The 21,051-nt window shown below is 37.6% G+C and overlaps 1 protein-coding gene and 1 pseudogene across 1 annotated transcript; both read right to left on the bottom strand.

The window, feature by feature from the left end:
- Window positions 1–12,220: 12,220 nt before the first annotated feature.
- LOC110749506 (aspartyl protease family protein At5g10770-like) lies at window positions 12,221–15,140 on the bottom strand (annotated as a pseudogene).
- A 1,917-nt stretch (window positions 15,141–17,057) lies between these two features.
- Window positions 17,058–19,907, bottom strand: LOC110749505 (aspartyl protease family protein At5g10770-like). Its single transcript, XM_021949620.2, has 2 exons — window positions 19,637–19,907; window positions 17,058–18,707 (listed from the first exon to the last, which is right to left on the bottom strand). The coding sequence occupies exons 1-2, from the start codon at window positions 19,824–19,826 to the stop codon at window positions 17,407–17,409; spliced, it is 1,491 nt and encodes a 496-aa protein (XP_021805312.2). The 5' UTR covers window positions 19,827–19,907; the 3' UTR covers window positions 17,058–17,406.
- Window positions 19,908–21,051: the final 1,144 nt, after the last annotated feature.

Here is a 21,051-nt window from a genome sequence, read left to right as displayed (position 1 = left end):
TTGAATAGATTGTCTTCTTCACCTATGCAGCCTTTATTCTCTTGTCTCTTAGATAGGGTGAGGTCTGTGTTTGAGATGATTGCTGCAAGGGAAGGGACCTCTATTTATATATATGCATCACATCGATACCTTGCCTATCAAGAAGTAATCGTGTGTCCTTGTTGCATTTAGATTTGGTTTAGTTCAATCCATAATATACTAGGAATCCTCTTCACACTTGTTTTCTTTAATAAACTCTGTATAAGTGTTTAGATAGAAGACTAAGTTTTGTTTCCTGATCAACTAAGAAAACCGAATCCTCTTAGGATTAGAAGATCACCTTATGTGGACTAAGACAAGATTTGTCTTACATTCTCCCACTTGATCGACTAATCCCTAATTTTCTATGTTGATCACTTAAGGCCTTTGTGAAACATAACTCTAGTTGATTCCTTCAAGCAATTGTCAGTTTTAAAGAATGTGAAAGAACCATCAAGACCTTACTGAATATCTAATACTCCAGGGTCTTTATAATCACATTTAACATCCTTTAAAACTACATAAGCTTCCATCAAGATTAAACAGAAAACAAACATGTTCTACTGTAGAGTTTTATGAACATATTCATTCATTGTCCCTTTATTCGACTGCCAAGGTCTAATCACTTGTTACAGTGACAATTCTGTCATGAATGAAATTTGCACAGATATCTTTAGCTAGCTTTTCTGTTTCATTTCATTCAAACGCATACTCATCCATTAAACATATAATTGCTTAATGAACAGATAAATTCCTTTATTTGAACCACAAAACAAGATCATTCTCCATTGAAACTAAAACTAACTGTGAACTTGAAATAACAAAATCGAAACTACTTAATCTTTAACAATGCTCCCACTGTTTTAAGCATCCAAATTATTCTTCAGTCCCATGCTTTGAACATGCCTGTGAAAAACTGCATTTGGAACCCCTTTTGTAAGTGGATCTGCAATCATCTTTTCTGTACCAATGTGGCTTATGTTGGTATATCCTTGAGCAATCTTTACTTTTACTATTATGAATTTAACATCCAACAGCCTCGAACCTTTTGTCCTTTTGTTTCCTTTTGCAAATAAAACTGCAGCACTATTATCATTCCATATTTGAATGGGCCTATGGATAGATTCAACCACATTTAGACTGAGGATGAAATTTCTCAGCCATATAGCTTGAGAGGTAGCTTCATAACAGGCTAGGAATTCTGCAAACATGGTTGAACCTGCTGTCAATGGTTGTTTCACACTTCTCCATGATACTGCACCTTCTCCAAACATGAACACATAACCTGATGTAGATTTCAAGGTGTCTTGACAACCTGCGAAATCTGCATCTGCATAACCTTGTAATTCAAGTGTATCACTTCTTTTAAAGATTAATTTGTAATCTTTAGTTCTTTGCAAGTATCTCAACACTCTTTTTCCTGCAATCCAGTGTGCTTGTCCAGGATTCGACTGAAATCTTCCTAGCATGCTCACTGCAAAAGCTAAGTCAGGTCTGGTACAGACTTGTGCATACATCAGACTTCCTACCAGGGAAGCATATGGTTTGTCAACCATCTCTAGCCTTTCTTGTTCAGTCTTGGGTGCTTGCTCAGTGCTCAACTTGTCCCCTTTTGCTATAGGAATGTCACTTCCTGTACAGTTCTGCATATTAAACCTCTTGAGTACCTTTTCTATATAAGACTTTTGAGACAGCCCTAGGACTCCATTCTTTCGATCTCTGCTTATGTCTATTCCCAAAACATATGATGCCTCACCTAGATCAGTCATTTCGAAATTCTTAGATAGGAAATTCTTGCAGTCATGTAACATGGTCTGATTTGTGCAAGCTAATAAGATGTCATCTACATAAAGAACTAGTATAATGAAATGTCTCCCACTCATTTTCATATAGATACATTCATCCAAGGCATTCTCTATGAAACCAAAATCCTTAACTACCTTGTTAAACTTCAAGTACCACTGTCTAGAGGCTTGCTTTAAGCCATAGATCGATTTACAAAGCTTGCAGACCAATTCTTTTCCTCCTTCTTGAACAAAACCTTCAGGCTGTACCATGTATATGTCTTCTTCTAAATCCCCATTTAGGAAAGCTGTTTTGACGTCCATTTGGTGTAAATGAAGGTCAAAATGTGCCACAAGAGCCATGATTACCCTTAATGAATCCTTAGTTGAGACTGGTGAGAATGTCTCATTAAAATCTATCCCTTCCTTCTGTGTGAATCCCTTAGCAACCAACCTTGCCTTATATCTGTCTATCTGCCCTTTTGAATTCAATTTTGTTTTGTACACCCACTTGCAGCCAATTGGTTTGCAGCTTTGAGGTAAAGTCACAAGATTCCAAACACCATTCTTTTCCATCGATTTTAATTCTGACTTCATTGCTGCAGACCAATTATCTTTATTTTCACTTGTCATTGCCTGTCTGAAAGTTACAGGATCATCTTGTGTGTTGATGTCATGTTCTGATCCCTGTAGATACACAAAATAGTCATCTCCCAAAGCAGGTTTTCTTTGCCTTTGTGATCTTCTTAGTTCCATGTTTGGTTCTGGTTCTTCCACTGCTGGTGCTTGAGTTGTATTTTGATCCTCGATTTGCAATACTTGATTGTCATTCAATTCCAATTGTTCTGCGTTTTCATGACCATTTGCATTAGTCTCTTCAGCATATTCCATTTGAGTATTGCTGGAATTAAACTGAGGCAAGATCACAATATCTTCATTAGGATTCAATAACATATCTTGATCCAAAATTGTCTCTTCAAAACTGAATTCTCCTTCTTTCTCTTCTTCATGGTTAGTCTCTATGAAGACTGCTCTAGAGGTCTCTATGAACCTTGTTGTGTGGTGAGGACAATAAAATCTGTAGCCCTTTGTCCTCTCAGGGTAACCAATGAAGTAGCAGCTTATAGTTTTCGGATCCAATTTCTTTTCTGCAGGGTTATAGGGTTTTGCTTCAGCTCTACATCCCCATGTTTTCAAATGTTTTATGCTAGGCTTCCTTCCATTCCATACTTCATAGGGAATTTTATTTATGCTTTTGGTTGGAATTCTATTTAAGATATAATTGGCTGTTTTCAAAGCTTCTCCCCAAAGGAAAATTGGAAGGTTTGAGCAGCTCATCATGCTCCTTATTATGTCTTTCAAGGTTCTGTTTCTCCTTTCTGAAATTCCATTTTGTTGGGGTGTTCCTGGGTTGGTGTATTGTGCTATAATTCCTTCCTCTTGAAGAAATTTGGCAAAGGGTCCAGGATTTCTTCCAGCCTCATTAAACTTTCCATAATACTCTCCCCCTCTATCTGATCGAACCACTTTAATTTTGAGATTTAATTGATTTTCAACCTCAGCTTTATATATTTTGAATTTGTCTAATGCACTGGATTTTTCCTTGATGAGATAGACATATCCAAATCTTGAGAAGTCATCTGTGAAAGTTATGAAGTAATTAAACCCTTCATGAGTTGAATCTGGAAAAGGTCCACATATGTCAGTATGAATGAGTTCTAATAAGCCTTTGCTTCCCAAAGCTCCTTTCTTTCTTAGATTGGTCAATTTCCCTTTAACACATGGAATGCAAATTTCATATGTGTTAACGTGATTCAATGGTGGTAAAACTGATTCTTTGCATAGTTGTGTTATTCTCTCTTTTGAAACATGTCCAAGTCTCTTATGCCATAATTCGAATGAGTTCTCTTTGATTTTGGTTTGCACAGTGTTAATTTCCATTTCAGTTTTCTTGCAATTCAATCTAAACATTCCATCCACAAGACTTGCATTGCCAATTAAAACTTTATTTCTGAAAATAGAACATCCTGTTCCATCGAAATTCAATTTGAATTTCGATCTTACAAGCCTAGTAACTGAAATCAAACTCTTCCTCATAGAAGGAACATAAACTACTTCATCTAATTCCAAAACAAAACCAAAATCAAGCTTAATTCTAACTGTCCCTATATAATTAACTTGGACTTCTTCTCCATTTCCCACGAACACTTTCACCTCATCCTTGCTTGGCAATCTCTTGGTTGTGAATTCCTGCAAAGAATTAGCCACATGAATAGAAGCACCACTGTCTAACCACCATGAATCACATGAGAAATTAACCAAATTTGACTCAAAACAAACCAAAATCAGATTGCTGTTACCTTTTCCTTTCTTCTTCTCCAACCAATTTTTATATTTCCTGCAATCTCTCTTCATATGGCCTGGCTTTTTGCAAAAGAAACAGTTCATTCCAGTTGAAGGTTTCAAAGCTTTTTCAATAATACTTTCTTTCTCTTTTCCCTTTCCAGATGCAAATTTATGCTTGTATTCTTTGTTCTGTTTGGTCTGGACCATATTGACCATCTTAGCTCCTCTTTCTTTTATGAGGTTGTGCTCTTGTTGGACAGAAATTGTAATCAAATCATTCAAGGTCCATCTTTCCTTCTGAGCAATGTATGTTTCTTTGAGGGACTTAAATTCCTTTGGTAATGAATTCAGTGCAAAATGAACCATCATATCTTCATCTACTGTCATGCTTAGCTCCTGCAGTTTGGTCCCTATATCAATTAAATTCATGATATGTGCTCTAACGCATCCTTGTCCATCATACTTCATGTCAATCAACTGATTCAGCAGAGTGCTCTTGGTAGCTTTCTCGGATTCTTTGAACCTCTGTGCTATTGCCTCATAGTATTTCTTTGCATTCTCAGATTTTGGAATGCTCCCTTTCACTGAAGAGGCCATAGCCCTCTGCATGATCAGCAGAGCCATCTTGTTTGCCTTTTCCCACTTGGCAAACTTGGTTTTAGTTTCTGTAGTAGCATCTGCAGCTGGCACTTGAGGAGGTTCTTCTTTAAGCACAAAATCATAATCCAAAAAACCTAGTGATATTTCCAAATCCTGCTTCCACTTGCTATAGTTCGATCCAGTCAAGGTTTCAATGGAGTTGTGATTCACTGTAAAATTTGCAATGCAAATTAGAACTGTCCCTAAAATCTTTATTTAAACATGTCAACTTAAACCTGTGAGTTCAAGTTAGCATGTTCCAAAATCCTAGACAGTAAACTACACAGACATCCTGTGCAAACAAACTCACATCTGTGGATGTAGAGATGCTTGCAAGTCAGTGTAGTCAACTGTCCAGATTGTTCCATCGGTGTTGTGATCAATCTACGCAATTTCACATCTGTGGATGGAGAATCACTTAGAAGGCTACGAACACTGATGCAATTTCTTGATCAAACTGTCAAATTTTAAAACTCTTACTTAGCTTGAGCAGCTGTGGCTGCTCAATCTGCATAACAGTTTTTTTAAAATTATTGATCAAGACCTTTTTGAGCGGAAAATAACCTTTTGCTCGTGTTTCAATTTAGAATATGCATAGCAAAAAAGAACTTGCAAATTTGTTAACTCATGATTAAAACAGCTAGATTAATAAACAAAAACCAAGAGCTCTGATACCACATGTAAGTCCTTACTAAGCTTTTATTTAATAATGCTAACCGTGTTCAGCCATGGTAATTGAATAGATTGTCTTCTTCACCTATGCAGCCTTTATTCTCTTGTCTCTTAGATAGGGTGAGGTCTGTGTTTGAGATGATTGCTGCAAGGGAAGGGACCTCTATTTATATATATGCATCACATCGATACCTTGCCTATCAAGAAGTAATCGTGTGTCCTTGTTGCATTTAGATTTGGTTTAGTTCAATCCATAATATACTAGGAATCCTCTTCACACTTGTTTTCTTTAATAAACTCTGTATAAGTGTTTAGATAGAAGACTAAGTTTTGTTTCCTGATCAACTAAGAAAACCGAATCCTCTTAGGATTAGAAGATCACCTTATGTGGACTAAGACAAGATTTGTCTTACACTTCATAGTTGGTAGTTTCACACTTGAATGACTTGAGTCCAACCAAAATCGTCTTTGAAGACAACGTTGTCAATTGTCAACAATATTAGGTTTTTTTTGTTCTCTTTTATTGGTTGGTTTTTTTCACTTTCACACAGAAAAAGAGATAGGAAGCAATCAATCATCCTGTTATCTGCGGCACTTGATTTTTCAGTGGATGGGATGGGAGGCCGATGGAATCATGAAATTATTTTTCTTGCTTTTATTTGCTCAAAAAGTAAAAGTATTGGATTTCAAGTGGTTTCCCACCCACCCAAAATCCCACCCCCCCACTTCTAACGTACTCCACAAGTTAAAAGTTCACTATAACTAACAATTTTTCTTTCTATTATGTAATTCTCTGGCATGCTAATTAATATTTTACTATTTAAATTGTATAACATGACTTCGGTGGCATCAAATTCATAGTTTGATAACATCATAAGATATTAGTAACAACCAATAACAATATTAGTCTTCATACATATCGTATATAGGAGCCATGTTGACCTGATCAACATAATTGCACACTTGTCCGACAAATAATTGAGTCCACGAAACCACACCAATCATCCAACTATTTGAAATTATTACAAGAAAACGAAATGTTGTTTAATTCAAACAATTGGTCTCTATCATTAGTTCTTTTCAAAAATTATTACTAGAAGAATACTATTTTCATTTGTTTATAAATTACTATATTCTTCACTCGGACATCTATGTTCTTAATCTGGCTCATCAGAGAGCGAAGATGATTAATTGGAATCTTGCTTGGGTGTGAGGTAGACAGAGAGGTTGTAGTGGGTGGTGGAAGAAGGCTGGAATCTGTCCCAAAAAATGAGTGAGAAAGAGATACTGATGGAGATTTTGATGGCTTAACTTCCAATCATCCTGCAGTTTCCATTGCCAACAAAGTGATGTTTTTGATAGGCTTCATCTTCTTTACGCATTTGCCAATTTGGCATGCCCCAATTATTATATTTCATCCTTTAACTTCCCAATTCCCCCACTCAGACATTGCACCGTGCACCATTGAAAAAGATGAAAAGGGTTTAATAATAAATAAAAAAAGCTTTCTCTAAATCTCTGGATAAAATCTTAACAAACAACCCATTATATCAAATATTATACATCAATCAAACTAATTGAACCCACCTTCAACTGTGTGAGTAGTATGTGGCAGAAGGTGGGGTTCTGGACATGTTGCTGCCAAAGCAATGTCCTTTTTCGAAACAGCAGAGAGTTAGGAATGAGTTTATTTTTGCTCACCACTTTAATCCAAGGTGTACTCTCATTACTTATCTTAACACTTGACACGTGTTTTTTAGCATAACCATAGTTAAATCTTTAATTTGTATTTATGCAACCATGGTTATGTCAATGGACACGTGTCAAATATTGAGATTGGTGGTGAAAGTACACCTTAGGTTAAAGTGCTCCCGTTAGGAACAAAAATACAGAGAAGAAAGGTACTGCATGCACAAAAATCTAATATACTTTAAAGTACGGATACATCATGTTTCTAGACCGTTAGATGAGATCGACGGTTTACATTTATTGTAATACAAAAAGAACAAATTGTTAGATATTTACCTACACAACCTGCAGGAGCAGGTTGCAAAGGGACAAAGCTGGGCCATTTTTTTTTAATAAAGAAAATGATAACAGATAGAGAAAAAATAGTTGAAGAAGAAAGAGTATTTTTAGCGAGATTTGTACAGTGATCTTTCATCATGACTGATTACAATAATGACTCTGTTATATACAGAGTTAATCCCGGACTGATAACAATCTAACAAACATCACGTGGTGTCACATGCTTTGACACTAACTCCTCACTATTATTATAGTTATCATCCCCCCTCAAACCCAGCTGTGGTGAGTATCCTAATCTCATATGTGCACAACGTTGTGAGAAAATGGGACTATGCAGACCTTTGGTAACACATCGGCTAGCTGTTCTTCGGTTGGAATATACTGCACTATAAGATCTTTTCTCTGCACCTTTTCCCTTATGAAATGAAAATCAATATCTAGTTGCAAATCCTGCAAAACTTGTAGTACCAAAAAAAGATCTGCCGCACTGTTTGCCAAGGCTCGATACTCAGTTTCTGTAGAACTTCTAGAAACTGAGCTCTGCTTCTTTGATTGCCAAGATACAGGATTGTGACCCAAGAAAACTACAAACCCAGTAGTTGATCTCCTGGTATTGATGTCCCCGGCCCAATCTGCATCACTATATGCAGTGAGGTGCCAAGGGCCACTAGTAAAACTGATACCATGCTTCAGAATGCCTTGAACATATCTCAATATTCGTTTGATCAAATGAAAATGAACATCTGTTGGTGCAGTCATATATTGGCAGGCAGTATTCACAGCATAAGCTATATCCGGTCTTGTAAATGTCAAGTATTGCAAATCCCCTACAATACTTCGAAACATAGTAGGATCTGACAAGACCTCACCTTCTTCTTTCAACACCTGTGTATGTGGTTTACAAGGTGTAGGACAAGCTCTGCAAGAGGTAATACTATAGATTTCTGCAATAAGTCTTTAGCATATTTTTCCTGACTAACAAAGATATCCCCTGAGTCACTATAAGTAATCAATAATCCCAGAAAATAAGTCAACTTCCCCATATCTTTCATTTCAAAAACAGAACTTAAGTCATCAAATTTTGGTGAGTTTTCAAAATAAAGTGGACAAACCTGAAAAAAAAAGAACATTCTGCAGCCTAGTCTGTTTTGGTTTCTATTTTGACATGCTTCCTTAACCCTACTTGTTATCAAATTTTGATATTTTTAATGTTTCTATGTCTAGTTGTGATCTGGAAAGTTTTACAATATTTTGATTTAAACTCAATATTTAGTGAATTTTCAAAGTTAACGTGTTCCAACCTAAATGTTTAGCAACACTGAAGTTTTTGTTTTAAATTGATGTTTTAAATTTTCTTTATGAGTCTAGAGCCGAACCATCAGATTTTAAACATCCCAAAGAGTAGAATAATTATAGGAGGGGAATAGATTAGTTTTTCCTTGACTGTTGGTTCTATGCTTGCTTGGACGTGAGGTTAAGGGAGTAACAATCGGTCGAACAACTTATCGAGCGTTTTATGGGGTTTTAGGTCTACGTGCGCTAAGTAGAACACTCAAACTTGTTTCCTTATTTCCAGTCAATTTTAATCAGTAAATTATCTTAATTAGGTATTCTACTCTGCGTACTTTCAAGGACGAACCTGCACAAGGTTAAGCTAACTGGACACGAGGTAGGGTTTCTTGATTTCCCGATGATTGGGCTATGTCACTTTTAATCTTGGTGCTTATATATAGTATTATAAATATGAATATTATTGTTGTTTTGCTCGATGAATATTATTTGATGTTATGTGAATATTATTATTGATGTTTTTCTTTGGATATTATTTGATGTTGGGTGAATATTATTATTCATGTGATTAAGCTTGATATATTATTGTTATTATCTGTGTCATTATTCAGCAGAGATAAATGATGTTTGCACTGCATTACATATGCATCATAAATACAGTGGAGTTTGGGGTGTGTATGTCGTTTGAGGTATATCTAAGGGGTGGGAGAAGGCCTTAGATATATCTAAGTAAATATAAATGTGGAATATATTCATGTGACGGGAGTAGGGCTTGAATATATTGAGGTGATGGGAGCAGGGCCTCTAATGAAAAGTGAAAGTTGAGAAATTCGTAAATAAAAGAAAAATGGATTAAGGGACGGATGTGCACTAGTTCATATTTTGGGGTATTCGGAGCCACAATGGTAAAACGCATGGTATGGGACATGCAGGCTTGTTGCCCTAAGATATGAATTAGTTGGATTAGAAGGGAGTGAGTTCATGGCATCACCGCATATGCAAATTTATTTATCTGGTATGATTGCATAATTTAAATATCTTGTGTTGTTTGATGCATGATACTTGGATTAACTGTGATAGCTGACCTTGAGGGGTTTGACGATACTCTATTGAACATTAGAATGCTCATACCCTAATAGATTGTGCAGGATTCAAGGCGAAGTTTGAGTAAGCGGGTTTCAACCAAGCTACTAGGCTTTTGTTGTTGATTTTTGTAATTAATATTTGTAAGTAATCAACCGTTTGATAAAAATCTTAGTGTGTATTTAACTACGAGTTACTGCGACTCTGATTTTGTGTTGTTAAGTAAATTTGTAGTATTTGTGGGTCTATTTCTCATCATATCATGGTTGTAGGATTTTATTCTTATAATTATGGTATGACTCACATCATGATTCGGGAATATTCATTATTTTTGAATCGGGTCATGACACCAAGCCCCCAGCATGATGGCAGCGATGATTCCGGAGCCTAGCTCGAGGATTTTAAGAGGTCGGCGACGCTAGTCCAAGGTCATGAGATTGGGATCTAGTGGGCCGGTGCTAGGGTTCAACGATGGTGGTCGAGGAGAGTGTGGAGCGTGGTGGCGGCACCTTGAGACGGATGGCTGTGAAGGCTGTGATCTCAATCTATTTTCATGATGGTTTCAGACTCAGTGAAAGAAAGAAGGGTGGATTTGGGTTGCGGGGAAGCTGGGCAGTGAGCTTGGAGAGAGAGAGAGCACGTGGTGGATTTGGGCGTGGGGAGGAGCTGGGCAGTGGCTATGAGGTTCGAGCATACCATTGCCCTTATATAAACAACCCGTTCTCTTACGTTAATTATCTTTCACCCGTGAATTCTATCTATATACATACATACAATATTGTAATTAATGCCAAGTGGACTTGGAGTTTGGAAGGAAGGTACTGCATGCATGCGTTTCTGTTCCCAGTCACGACTACTCACGGGTCCCAAAGTCAATGAGTCAACGGAGCCCATAGTTAAATTGATCAGTTTAACTATATTTGTTCACCAAACTTTGGAATGTTCACTAACTGGTTCTTTCTTTAGACATTATGGGCTCGGATTGGCTTGATCCAGTACAAAAACAAATCAAAGGAAAGGTTTACTATTTTGGGTAGGCAATTTGGGTCCAAACTGTTTCAAGCCCAAACCAAACTAGGACACGGTTGTTATTTAAGTTGTTAAGAACATTTACCCCGTGTCTGAAGGCCTTGGTTCATTTCATCCTATCCTCTAATAATGTCGCTTGAATACAAAAATAAAAACCATATTGTCTTCCTTTTGCTTTTTAAAACAAAAATGTTATATTAAAAAAAATAGTAAATTGAGCTTAGACCCATAAAATTCATTTTTAATCACCTATAGTCCTTCTCTTTATTTTTCTATTTAAAATATCTAGTTTTTTCAAATAAAACCCCGAATGACTAGGATTCAACTAAGTAAGTTACCTAATCTAACTTAAAATATAAATTAGATTCCAAAACTACCCCCATTTACAAGTTAACGTGTTATGTGGTGGGTGTATTAAGTCTTAGTTCCTAAATTTATTGTTTTGATTTTCTCCCACCGAATTAGCCTGCAATTCAATACTTAAAAAAAAAAAAAAAAAAACTATAATTCAATACTCTTTATGCATCAGTTTTGGTTATGAATTTACTTATGATTTAAATAATATACCGAATTTATTTAACGCATTTTTGAAAATGATGTACCTAATATTTTATAAAAATAATTTACCTATCATGAATAAAAGATAATAGGTAAATTATTATCAATAAGAGATAATAGGTAAATTGACATTATCAATAAAAGATAACGTACCTCTTTTTTAAAATACATAATGTACCTATTATCAATAAAAGATAATAGGTTACTATGTAGGTACATACATGTCATACAGGTAAATTATTTTTATTTAGAAATGAGCACCATTGTAGGTACATTGTAAAAATAATATACATGCCATTTACATATAATAAAAAAAATCCCTATCAGTGCATCAATTATTTTTATTATTACTTTTTATGAAATCAAAACAAATTTACGGCAAGAAAAGGATCATCCATATCCAAGAGAATATACACGGTTTATTAGGAAAAGAATCAATGTACAGTTGCAAACGAAGTAATTAATGAAGGTTAATGGCATATATTGTACTTTAATTGATAATACTAGGACAAATATTATCTTAAATGACAGCATATTTCAAATTTGGGTTTATGTTAAACATTTAGAAATGGTTGAATTTATATCTAGAAATGGGTATTTTCCTTAAGAACCCAAAAAAGAAAACCATGAGACACAGACATACAACAAAATGTAAGAATTGGGGTACTTTATCAGTCCAGTCCCATTACACACAAATATGTAACCCAATGCTTTATTCCACAGCTAGCAAGCTGTTTGTATTAAAATTATACCCCACGGACGATCTTCATCACTTAAGGGCAACCAGAGGGGGCAAATCCGACTTTTCCTCCAACTACGTCATACACAACCTCCAACCTCTTCTGTTGAAAATTCCCAATTATCCCAATCTCACTATCATCCTTGTTTCCGGCAAACGCCAAGCAAACCTGCGAAGGACTTATCACACTCAATATCCCGGCCGCGTCCAAGTCCACCGTAAGTCCGTCCCCAAACACAAATGCTATCTTCGGATACGACACCGTGTTCAAGCCGCTGAAATCGTAACACGTGTCCAGCAACGAAAACGACTTAGTCAGCGTGTAGTTCTTCATTGCCTCTCGAAAAGCGCCCCGCAACGAAGCATATGCCGTCGCCGGCAGCCGAGTGATCACCGTCCCCGAGTCGATGATCGTTCCTGAAGACGAAAAGACCGAGGGCGCAATCGACAGCTGGCGCCCCCTGACGTTGAGGCCGGCGAGGCCGAGGCCGTAAAGCGACGACGCACTTTCGCTTTGGGATGACGTGATGAGCTTCGTGAACTTAACGCCGTTAGCGGAGCCTCCGTCGCCAAAGGTGAGGTGACCGGTGGAGCTGGAAGTCGACGGGAGGCAGTAGGAGAAGAATCGGTTGTATTTATTGGCGGTTTGTTCGACGAAGGAGATGCTGCTCCAGCCGAGACCGAGCAAACCGACGGATCCACTGAATAGGCCTTCGTTGTCTAGGCCGCAGCCGAAGAGGAAACCTTCAAAAACGTCCGTGGGGGTCAATGTAAGCTTTTCGCTGCCAAATACCCCTTTAGAGAAGGAGTTGTCACCGTACCCGGTGATGTAAAGGCAGGTGGAGGCGGAGCAGCTTTGTTCGAACCTGAAGGATGGAAGCTGAGTACACGCGGCGGTGGTACATGAGATGTTTTTGTATGAGGCAGAGAGAGAAGGGTCGAAGATGGGCTCTCTCTGTTTGTAACAAAACCCAGCACATGGCTGGCATTGGGTCCAGGTGAGGTCGTTGCCGGTATCAAAGGCGAGGGAGAGTTGCTTGGCAGGTGTATCGAGGCTGACGGTGACAATGTAGTTCCCTGAGCCGATAATGACACCAGACTTGGCGAGGAGGGTGGTGGCGGCAGATTGGGTGAGTGGGTCTTTGTTGTTGTTGTGGCTGAGGCGGGAGTGGATTGAGTTGACTCGGGCTTGGTCTTGCTCGAGGATTGAGCATGGTATTTTTCATCACTAGTTGTGGTTGAAGTTTTTGATGATTTGTGGAATTTGGAGCATGGCCCATGTTTGTGCACCACTTTCAATATCGATGATGCCTTGTTAGAGCATCCGCAATGGGCTCCCTAAACCACCTCCTTAGACAAATTTTAGGAAGGCATTGTAAAAATGCAACTCCAACTATGCTCCCTATCCACCTCCTAAAATAGGGAGTCTTCTAGGAGCTCCTAAATCTGAGGTGAGAGAAAGGACTCCTAGTGGCTCCCTATAATTTAATGCTGCCTTATTTAATGCGTATTTCAAACCTTTATTTAATGCTAACTATTTTTTATTTTATTTTTTTAATAGAGATGGACCAATCAAAAAAGAGTTATAGCATTTATGACTCTCCAAATTAGGGAGTATGATTGGAGTTGAAATTTTTTAGAGAGCTCCTAAAATAGCTTTCTTATATTTTTAGCTAAATTTTAGCTAAGAAATAGAGAGCATCATTGCGGATGCTCTTATTGTTATGACCTGAGATCATTGAAACATGTATGCATAGAGAGAGAGTGTGTGTTAGAGATACATAAATGCACATAAAATGGGGTTTGAAATAAAGTTATATATATAATATGGGATGAATAAACCTTTGGTGGAGGGGCTGCAGGTGGTTGCTGGTAGAAGACAGTTTACTTCAACTGTGTGAGTGGTATGTGGCAGAAGGTGGGGTTTTGTATCTCTTGCTGCCAAAGCAAATCCGTTCTCGAAATAGCAGAGAATTAGGCATAGAAATACAGAGAAGAAACCCATGAAAAACCGGGATGGGATCCGCTGTCCCCATTTTCCATGTCCCTTCGTGTCCCTTGCATAATTTTTTGACACGTGTCCAACAACTTAACCCTAACATAACACTGTTAACTTGGATAAAATTTTAAAAATAAAAACTTAATATTGAAATGAAAAAACAAAACAAACAAAAACAACCTAGCAGCCGCTAATCTCAACAGCCAACCCAACTCCTGACAACCACCCATATTCATCTGACCAATGGCATTTGCCTCTCCTCCTCATCGCCGGCCAACCTTATCTCCTTCGCACCCAACCCTTCCACCTTCTCTCTAGTATGAAAAATTCACCACTTTTTCCTTTGATATTTTGAGTGGAATTGGAGAAATTGGATTTGATGACATAATTTTCACCGTTGATCTCAAGAAAAGGGAGGTATTATATAATTATGTATGAGAGATAAAAACTCTAAATTCTTAAACCGGAATCCATGGCCACGTGAAGGAGGGATGCCAGGTACCAATTTTCTTCAAAGAGTGATGGCTTTGTGAAGGTTCCAATGGGGAAGATCAACCCACAAATTGCTTTCATAAGGATTGCAATATCCTGACATTTTCCCCAAACCTTCCAAGATGTGAGACTTGTGAGGTTGCCATAGATAGGAGATTGAGAGAGACTCAGGGGAGAGGGCTGGTCTGCAGTGAGGAGGACAAGGGGTTGTGGCTGGTGAGGTGGTGGGCGCTCAAACTGGTGGCTGTTTGGTTATATTTATTCTTTTAATGTTTGGTTATATTTATTCTTTTAATGTTTAGTTTTTATTTTTTTAATTTATTCAAGTTAACAGTGTTATGTTAGGGTTAAGTTGTTAGACATGTGTCAAAAAATTATGCAAGGGACATGCAAAATGGGGACATCGGATCCCGTCCCTGAAAAACCTAAGGAAGGAGGAGCTAGCAATAATGGGAGTTGCCATGAATAATTAACAAGATTGCCTCTAGATTATTGAGTTGCTGCTGTAATGTAATCTTGGCCTTATATGAGGAGAAATTATAGGCTAATTGGAGAGAGGGATGTCAACTGGGTTTATCGGCCTTAATTTCCAAGCATTTACTGATGAAAAGTTTTCAATTCATAAATGCCCGACACCCAATTAGTTAACACTCCATATAGGACGTTGTCAACATGTTCAATAATTAGTTATTTTGAGGTATATTGTATTTCAACCGTGTTTATAGATGATTTTTACAAAATATTATACAATTTAAAAATTATTAAAACATCTAATTGACTTACAAAATAAACAAATGTAAGGGCCCGTCTGCTAATATTTTTAGAGAGCATTTTCAGAGAATGTTTTCATAGAATGAAAACGAGAAAATGAAAACGCATTTTCAGAGAATAAAAACGCGTCTGGTAGCTTAGTTGAAAATTGTTTTCAGAGAACAAAAACAGTGAAAACGCGTCTGGCAGTAATATGTGAAAATGACAAAAACAATGAATATGTAACTTTAATTAAAATGCCTTTTTTTTTTTCATACAACATTATGTAATCAATATGTGAGTTTCAAAAAAAAAATTAGTACATATATTATTTTTAAAAAGTATTTTTTTTAATCATCTAAAAGAATATCATTTAAAAAATAGAATAAAATTTTAAAGTATAAAACTAGAATTATCTTTAAAAAAAATTAAAATGAAACCTCAACCCAACCTTCTCTTTCACTCTCTGCAAACCCGCCCCAATTCTATCACTCCCCTCTCTCTCTCTCTCTCTCTCCCTCCAGATACCTCTCTCATTCTCTCTCTCTCTCCAAAATTGAAGAATTAGACCAACCCGACCCAGCAATACCCTTCTTCTTCCTCTAATTTCCTCTGCACACCCAGCTCTTGGCTCTGAAATTTCCAGCTTCCATAATCCTATTTATTTATTTTTAGAGATAATTCTAGTTTTAGAGATATTGGCTCTTGGCTCTGAAATTTCCAGCTTCCAGTTTCATTCATGTAAATTGTGGTCCTCTTTTCCACATTCTCTTCATGCTGCACCCTCTCTCTGTCAACGATGGTGGTTCAATTCAATTGCATAGAGATTCTATTGGGTTCGATTGAGTGGCGGTGATGTCAATCTGGTTCGATGGGGTGGTGGTGATTTTGATTGGGTGATGGTGGTGGTTCAAGCTCTGCGTGTGGTTCTCTGCTGGCAGCGTTGATTTTGGTCTGATGGGAATGGGGAGAGAAGATTGAGCGAGAGAAGCAGTGTGTTTTCAGTGTTTGTTTCCTGTGAGAATGAAAACAGCTTTTTTTTGTTTTCTACAAGTAGACGTGAAGTTGTTTTTGTTTTCTTAAAACGTTCTATGTGTTTTATGTTTTTGCCCACCGAACAAGTTTTTTGTTTGTTTTTGTTCTCTCAAAATGAAAATGGGCTCTCAAAACATAAACGAACGGGCCCTAATATTTTTTAAAAACATTATAGTCGTTTACAGACCAAGAACCTCAAGATTTTTTTTACCAATTGATTTTTGATTTTTTTAGTACAAGCGATAGTCTACAACTGTACATGCATCTTCTTTTGCGTACGGCTCTATAATGGAATTCACTTTTTTTATAATCTTACTTACATGGAAAATATAAAATAAATATAGAGTCTATCAGACTCAGGTTGGTAAATGATCCAATAACCACCCTTCTTTTTGGAGTAGTTTAAAAATACTCACACACACACACAAATGTTGCTATGGGGGTTCGAAAGCTGAGACCTTTGGTATTCAAGTCAAGACCCTTTTCCACTGGACTAGACTCTGTTGGCACCAATTAGTCCTTGATTCTTAATTGGGCATCTGATTTGAGGCAAGACCAAATTAAGAGATATTCATCCTATTTTGCATGCCCAAAATTAGCTAAAAAATCCAACATAGTTTTATTTATGTACAACTTGCATTGCACACTTTCAATTCTTTAGCTAGCTATTACACCAACACACAAACCAATTGTCACTATAGCTTGTTCCAATTAGTCTATATGTATCACAACTATACTTTTATACCAATTGATGATCATCTTCTTCAATCAACAATGGGTTAATTAGCTAGCTTAATTAAGCTAATTTAAGCTAATTTAAAGCTAGCCTTAATTAAGTAGTCTTAATATTAATATAACAGCCCCATTTGTGCTAACTCCAAGATTGTCTTCTTCATTAGCAAAGCTGGCTAGCTGCATGCATTGCATAATAATATAGCCATAGTTCAGGGGCATGCTGCAGGGGCAAATCCAACCTTTCCACCAACAATATCATACACCACCTGCAACCTCTTCTGTTGAACGTTTCCAAAAATCCCAATGTCGCTATCGTCCCCATTCCCAGCAAACGCCAAGCAAACCTGATTTGCGCTCGCCACGTACAGTATCCCTGTCGCGTCCAAGTCCTGTGTAAGCCCACCGTCAAACACGAATGAAATCTTTGGATACGACACCGTTTTGAAGCTGCTGAAGTCGTAGCAAGTGTCGAGTATCGAGAGCGCTTGAGTCAGCGGATAGCTCTTCATCCTTTGACGAAATGCTGTCTTCAACGCACTGTACGCCGTCGGTGGCAACCGCGTGATTACCGTTCCGGAATCTATGATCATCCCCGAAGACGAAAAGACCGAAGCCGAAATCGGCAATTTAGTCCCGCCGACGTTGATCCCGACGACGTTGATGCCGTAAAACGAGTCACCTTGGGAGACAGTGGAAAGGGCCGTGAACTTGACGGCGTTGGAAGATCCGCCACCTTTGCCAAAGCTGAGGTAGCCTGTGGAGCTTGAGGTGGAGGGGAGGCAGTAGGAGAAGAACTGGTTGTATTTTTTAGCCGATTGTTCCACAAGGGAGATTTGGTTTCGGCCGAGACCGAGCAAACCGGCAGCGCCGCCGAAAAGGCCTTGGTTGTTCTGGCCACACCCAAACAGAAACCCATCAAACACGTCCGTGTTCGTCAAGCTCAACTTCTCCATGCTAAAGTAGCCAACGGAGAATGACTGATCGCCATACTGGATGCCATAGATGCAGGTGGATGTGGAGGCAGAGCAGCCGGGGGTGTTTCCAGTGGCCGAAGTCAGCTGAGTGCACGTGGCAGAGGTGCAGGAGACGTTGGCGTAGGAGGCAGAGAGAGAAGGGTCGAAGATGGGCTCTTTCTGTTTGTAACAAGATTTTACACATGGTCTGCATTGGGTCCAAGTGAGGTCGCTGCCCGTGTCGAAAATGAGCGATAGCTGTTTCTTGGGCGAGCCCAAGCCCACGTTGACTATGTAGTTTCCCGATCCTACGACGCTTCCGGACTGGGCCGGAATGGTGGTGGCTGCCGATTCGCGTAGATCGTCGACGCTTTTCAATTGCTTCTTAGAGTTGACTCGAGAGTGGATTGAGTTGACTCGGGCTTGGTCTTGCTGGAGGATTTGAGCATGAGTTGGAGTTTTGGATTTGTGCTTGTTGAGTCGGGAACATGGGCCGTGCTTGTGTACCACTTTCAGCATTGATGATGATGATGATGATGCATGCTTGCTCATATGACCTGAATTTTAAATAATTTATAATTATGATTAGTGATTCGGCCTGAATTGAACTATTTTCATTAAATTGGACTTAATGTCCTTATTGTTGTTTGATAAATTTAAAAAATAATAAAATAATAACTAATGAAATTGCACAACAATCCAATATATCAGAACCTCTACATCGGGACGTTTGTTTTGTTTTAATGTAAAGACCAACTTATGCACTAATTATTTGGGTATATGTCGGCACTAGGCATCAATATGACAAGGTGTCATGGCCTGCTGGCAGTGCCTGTCGTACCTGCTTATGTGGCCATGTGCTTATGTGGCCATGAATGGCCAAGGAAGGAACATGCTTGATGATTACGTAGCTTGCAAAAAAGGACTTCCAAGTGGGAAGAAACTCAAAACTCACATTTGTCTTTGTATGTTTACTGATTGCATGCGTAATGTTTAAACAAAAACTTAATTAATACTATAAAATCTTTTAATCCGTAATTAAATGATCCATAAACAAAATTGATGATCTCAATCCTCTTTAATTATTTATGTAACACTAAATAATAAGGCTACTAAATAAGTTTCTTGATAATATTATATATGCATGCTGCTGAAAGTTACATCTCCTACCAAAACTTTATTACTTTTTCAAAAAAATAATAAACCATTTTAGATTTTGCAGAATCTAATCTATGCCATCTTTATCAAAGTATCCCCTTAAATATATATAATTATTATATATTTTATAGAAAGAAATGTTCTTATGGCTTGTTGCTCATGGGTTAAAGAATTGGATTCTCCGATGACCAGCAGCAGCAGTACTGTACAAATTTATATATGTATATCTACTTCCACCATTGCAATCAAACCAAATATGACAAGAAAGCATGCACACAGAGGAGAAAGAGGGGGAGAGATAAACAAAAAGGGGTTCAGAGATATTGACCTTTGGTGGAGGAGGAGGAGGAGCTGCAGGTGGTTGCAGGCAGCAGAGAATTGACTTCAACTGTGTGAGCATGTTCTCTTTCTTCCAAGGCAAAGCCCTTCTCCAAAGAGCACAGAATCAGGCATAGAAAACCAGAGCAACAAATGATATACCTCATGAGGAAGGAGGAGCTAGAAATGGGAGCTGCCATGATTATTTCACAAGCCAGCTAACCTAAACTCCCACCCACAGATGTAAAATGATGTTTGCTCCTCAAAGCATACAACCCTTTAGCCTTATAAGCTGATTGGAGAGACATTGGGTTTCTAATTCTCACACGTCACCCATTATAACAGGAAAAAAAATTATTATGCAGCTTCCACATCAATGTCAAATGCACAAAACGACATCATCCATTGATTTGTTTCGAAAATATAAGTAGATATGAGACTATATACACGACATCATCCATTGATGTTACATTAATTAACATAAATATGTATACAATATACTTATACGTATTTTCCGATATCATACAATAATTTCTCATTAAATTATTATTTTTTTAATAAAGATAAACTGAGTCCAACCATCGTGTATAGATTATTGACAAATACATAGCGCTTAAAAGTGCGTATAGGCTATAGCCTATAGGTGAGGAGGCAGCCTTATCTCACCATTTTGTTTGGCATAAACACAGCATGGGCCTTGGCTATACCTACGAGTGTGACCTTCACTCTTCATCGCTAAACGTTCGATAATTAATTCTGGTAGATTAATAGGGGAATGTTTGCTACATTCCATCTGCATTTGTACTTTCTCTTTCTATTGTTGTATGAGGATGAAAACCGTTTATTTTCGAGCTATACTTTAAAGAATGCACCCCCAAAAAAAAAACTAAATTGGAATTCATTTAACCGATTGAGTAACATTGGGGTAGTGTAGTGTTTCGTAATTTTAACACTGTGTTTGTCCAACAACAATTAGGTGACTAAACGATTTGTTTTTTTTGTTTTTTTTTTTTGTATATATGATTTAAAGAGTGCCCTAAAAGAGACGTTTCCAATTATTAAACTATATTGTAGGATGAGACCAAATGAGAAAATATAGTACGAAAACTTTCCCGTATTAAATATCAGGCCATTTATCTGTCCTACTAATAGCTAAAGAGGGCACACCTGCTTGCTTACTGAACCTGTGTACTACCTAATTAGCATTACTGTATGGACATGATTTTCTTGTTAATTAGGAAAATTCTGAGATTAGGAACCTTAATTAAATTCTGGCATTCATCTCATCCTTCCAGAATAAACATAAAATATTAAGATCAGTATTTTTCAGCATCCATTATTTGTTTTGTTCTCTTGTTGTTATACCATACGAATGGCACTACTTCATAGTCGGTAGTTTCACACTTGATTGACTTGGGTCCAACC

This window comes from Prunus avium, chromosome 1 (assembly GCF_965620075.1).
Source record: "Prunus avium chromosome 1, drPruAviu1.hap1.1, whole genome shotgun sequence".
Classification (NCBI taxonomy): domain Eukaryota; kingdom Viridiplantae; phylum Streptophyta; class Magnoliopsida; order Rosales; family Rosaceae; genus Prunus; species Prunus avium.
Note: the sequence above shows the minus strand (reverse complement) of the source record. Positions and strands in the feature narration are given on the sequence as shown.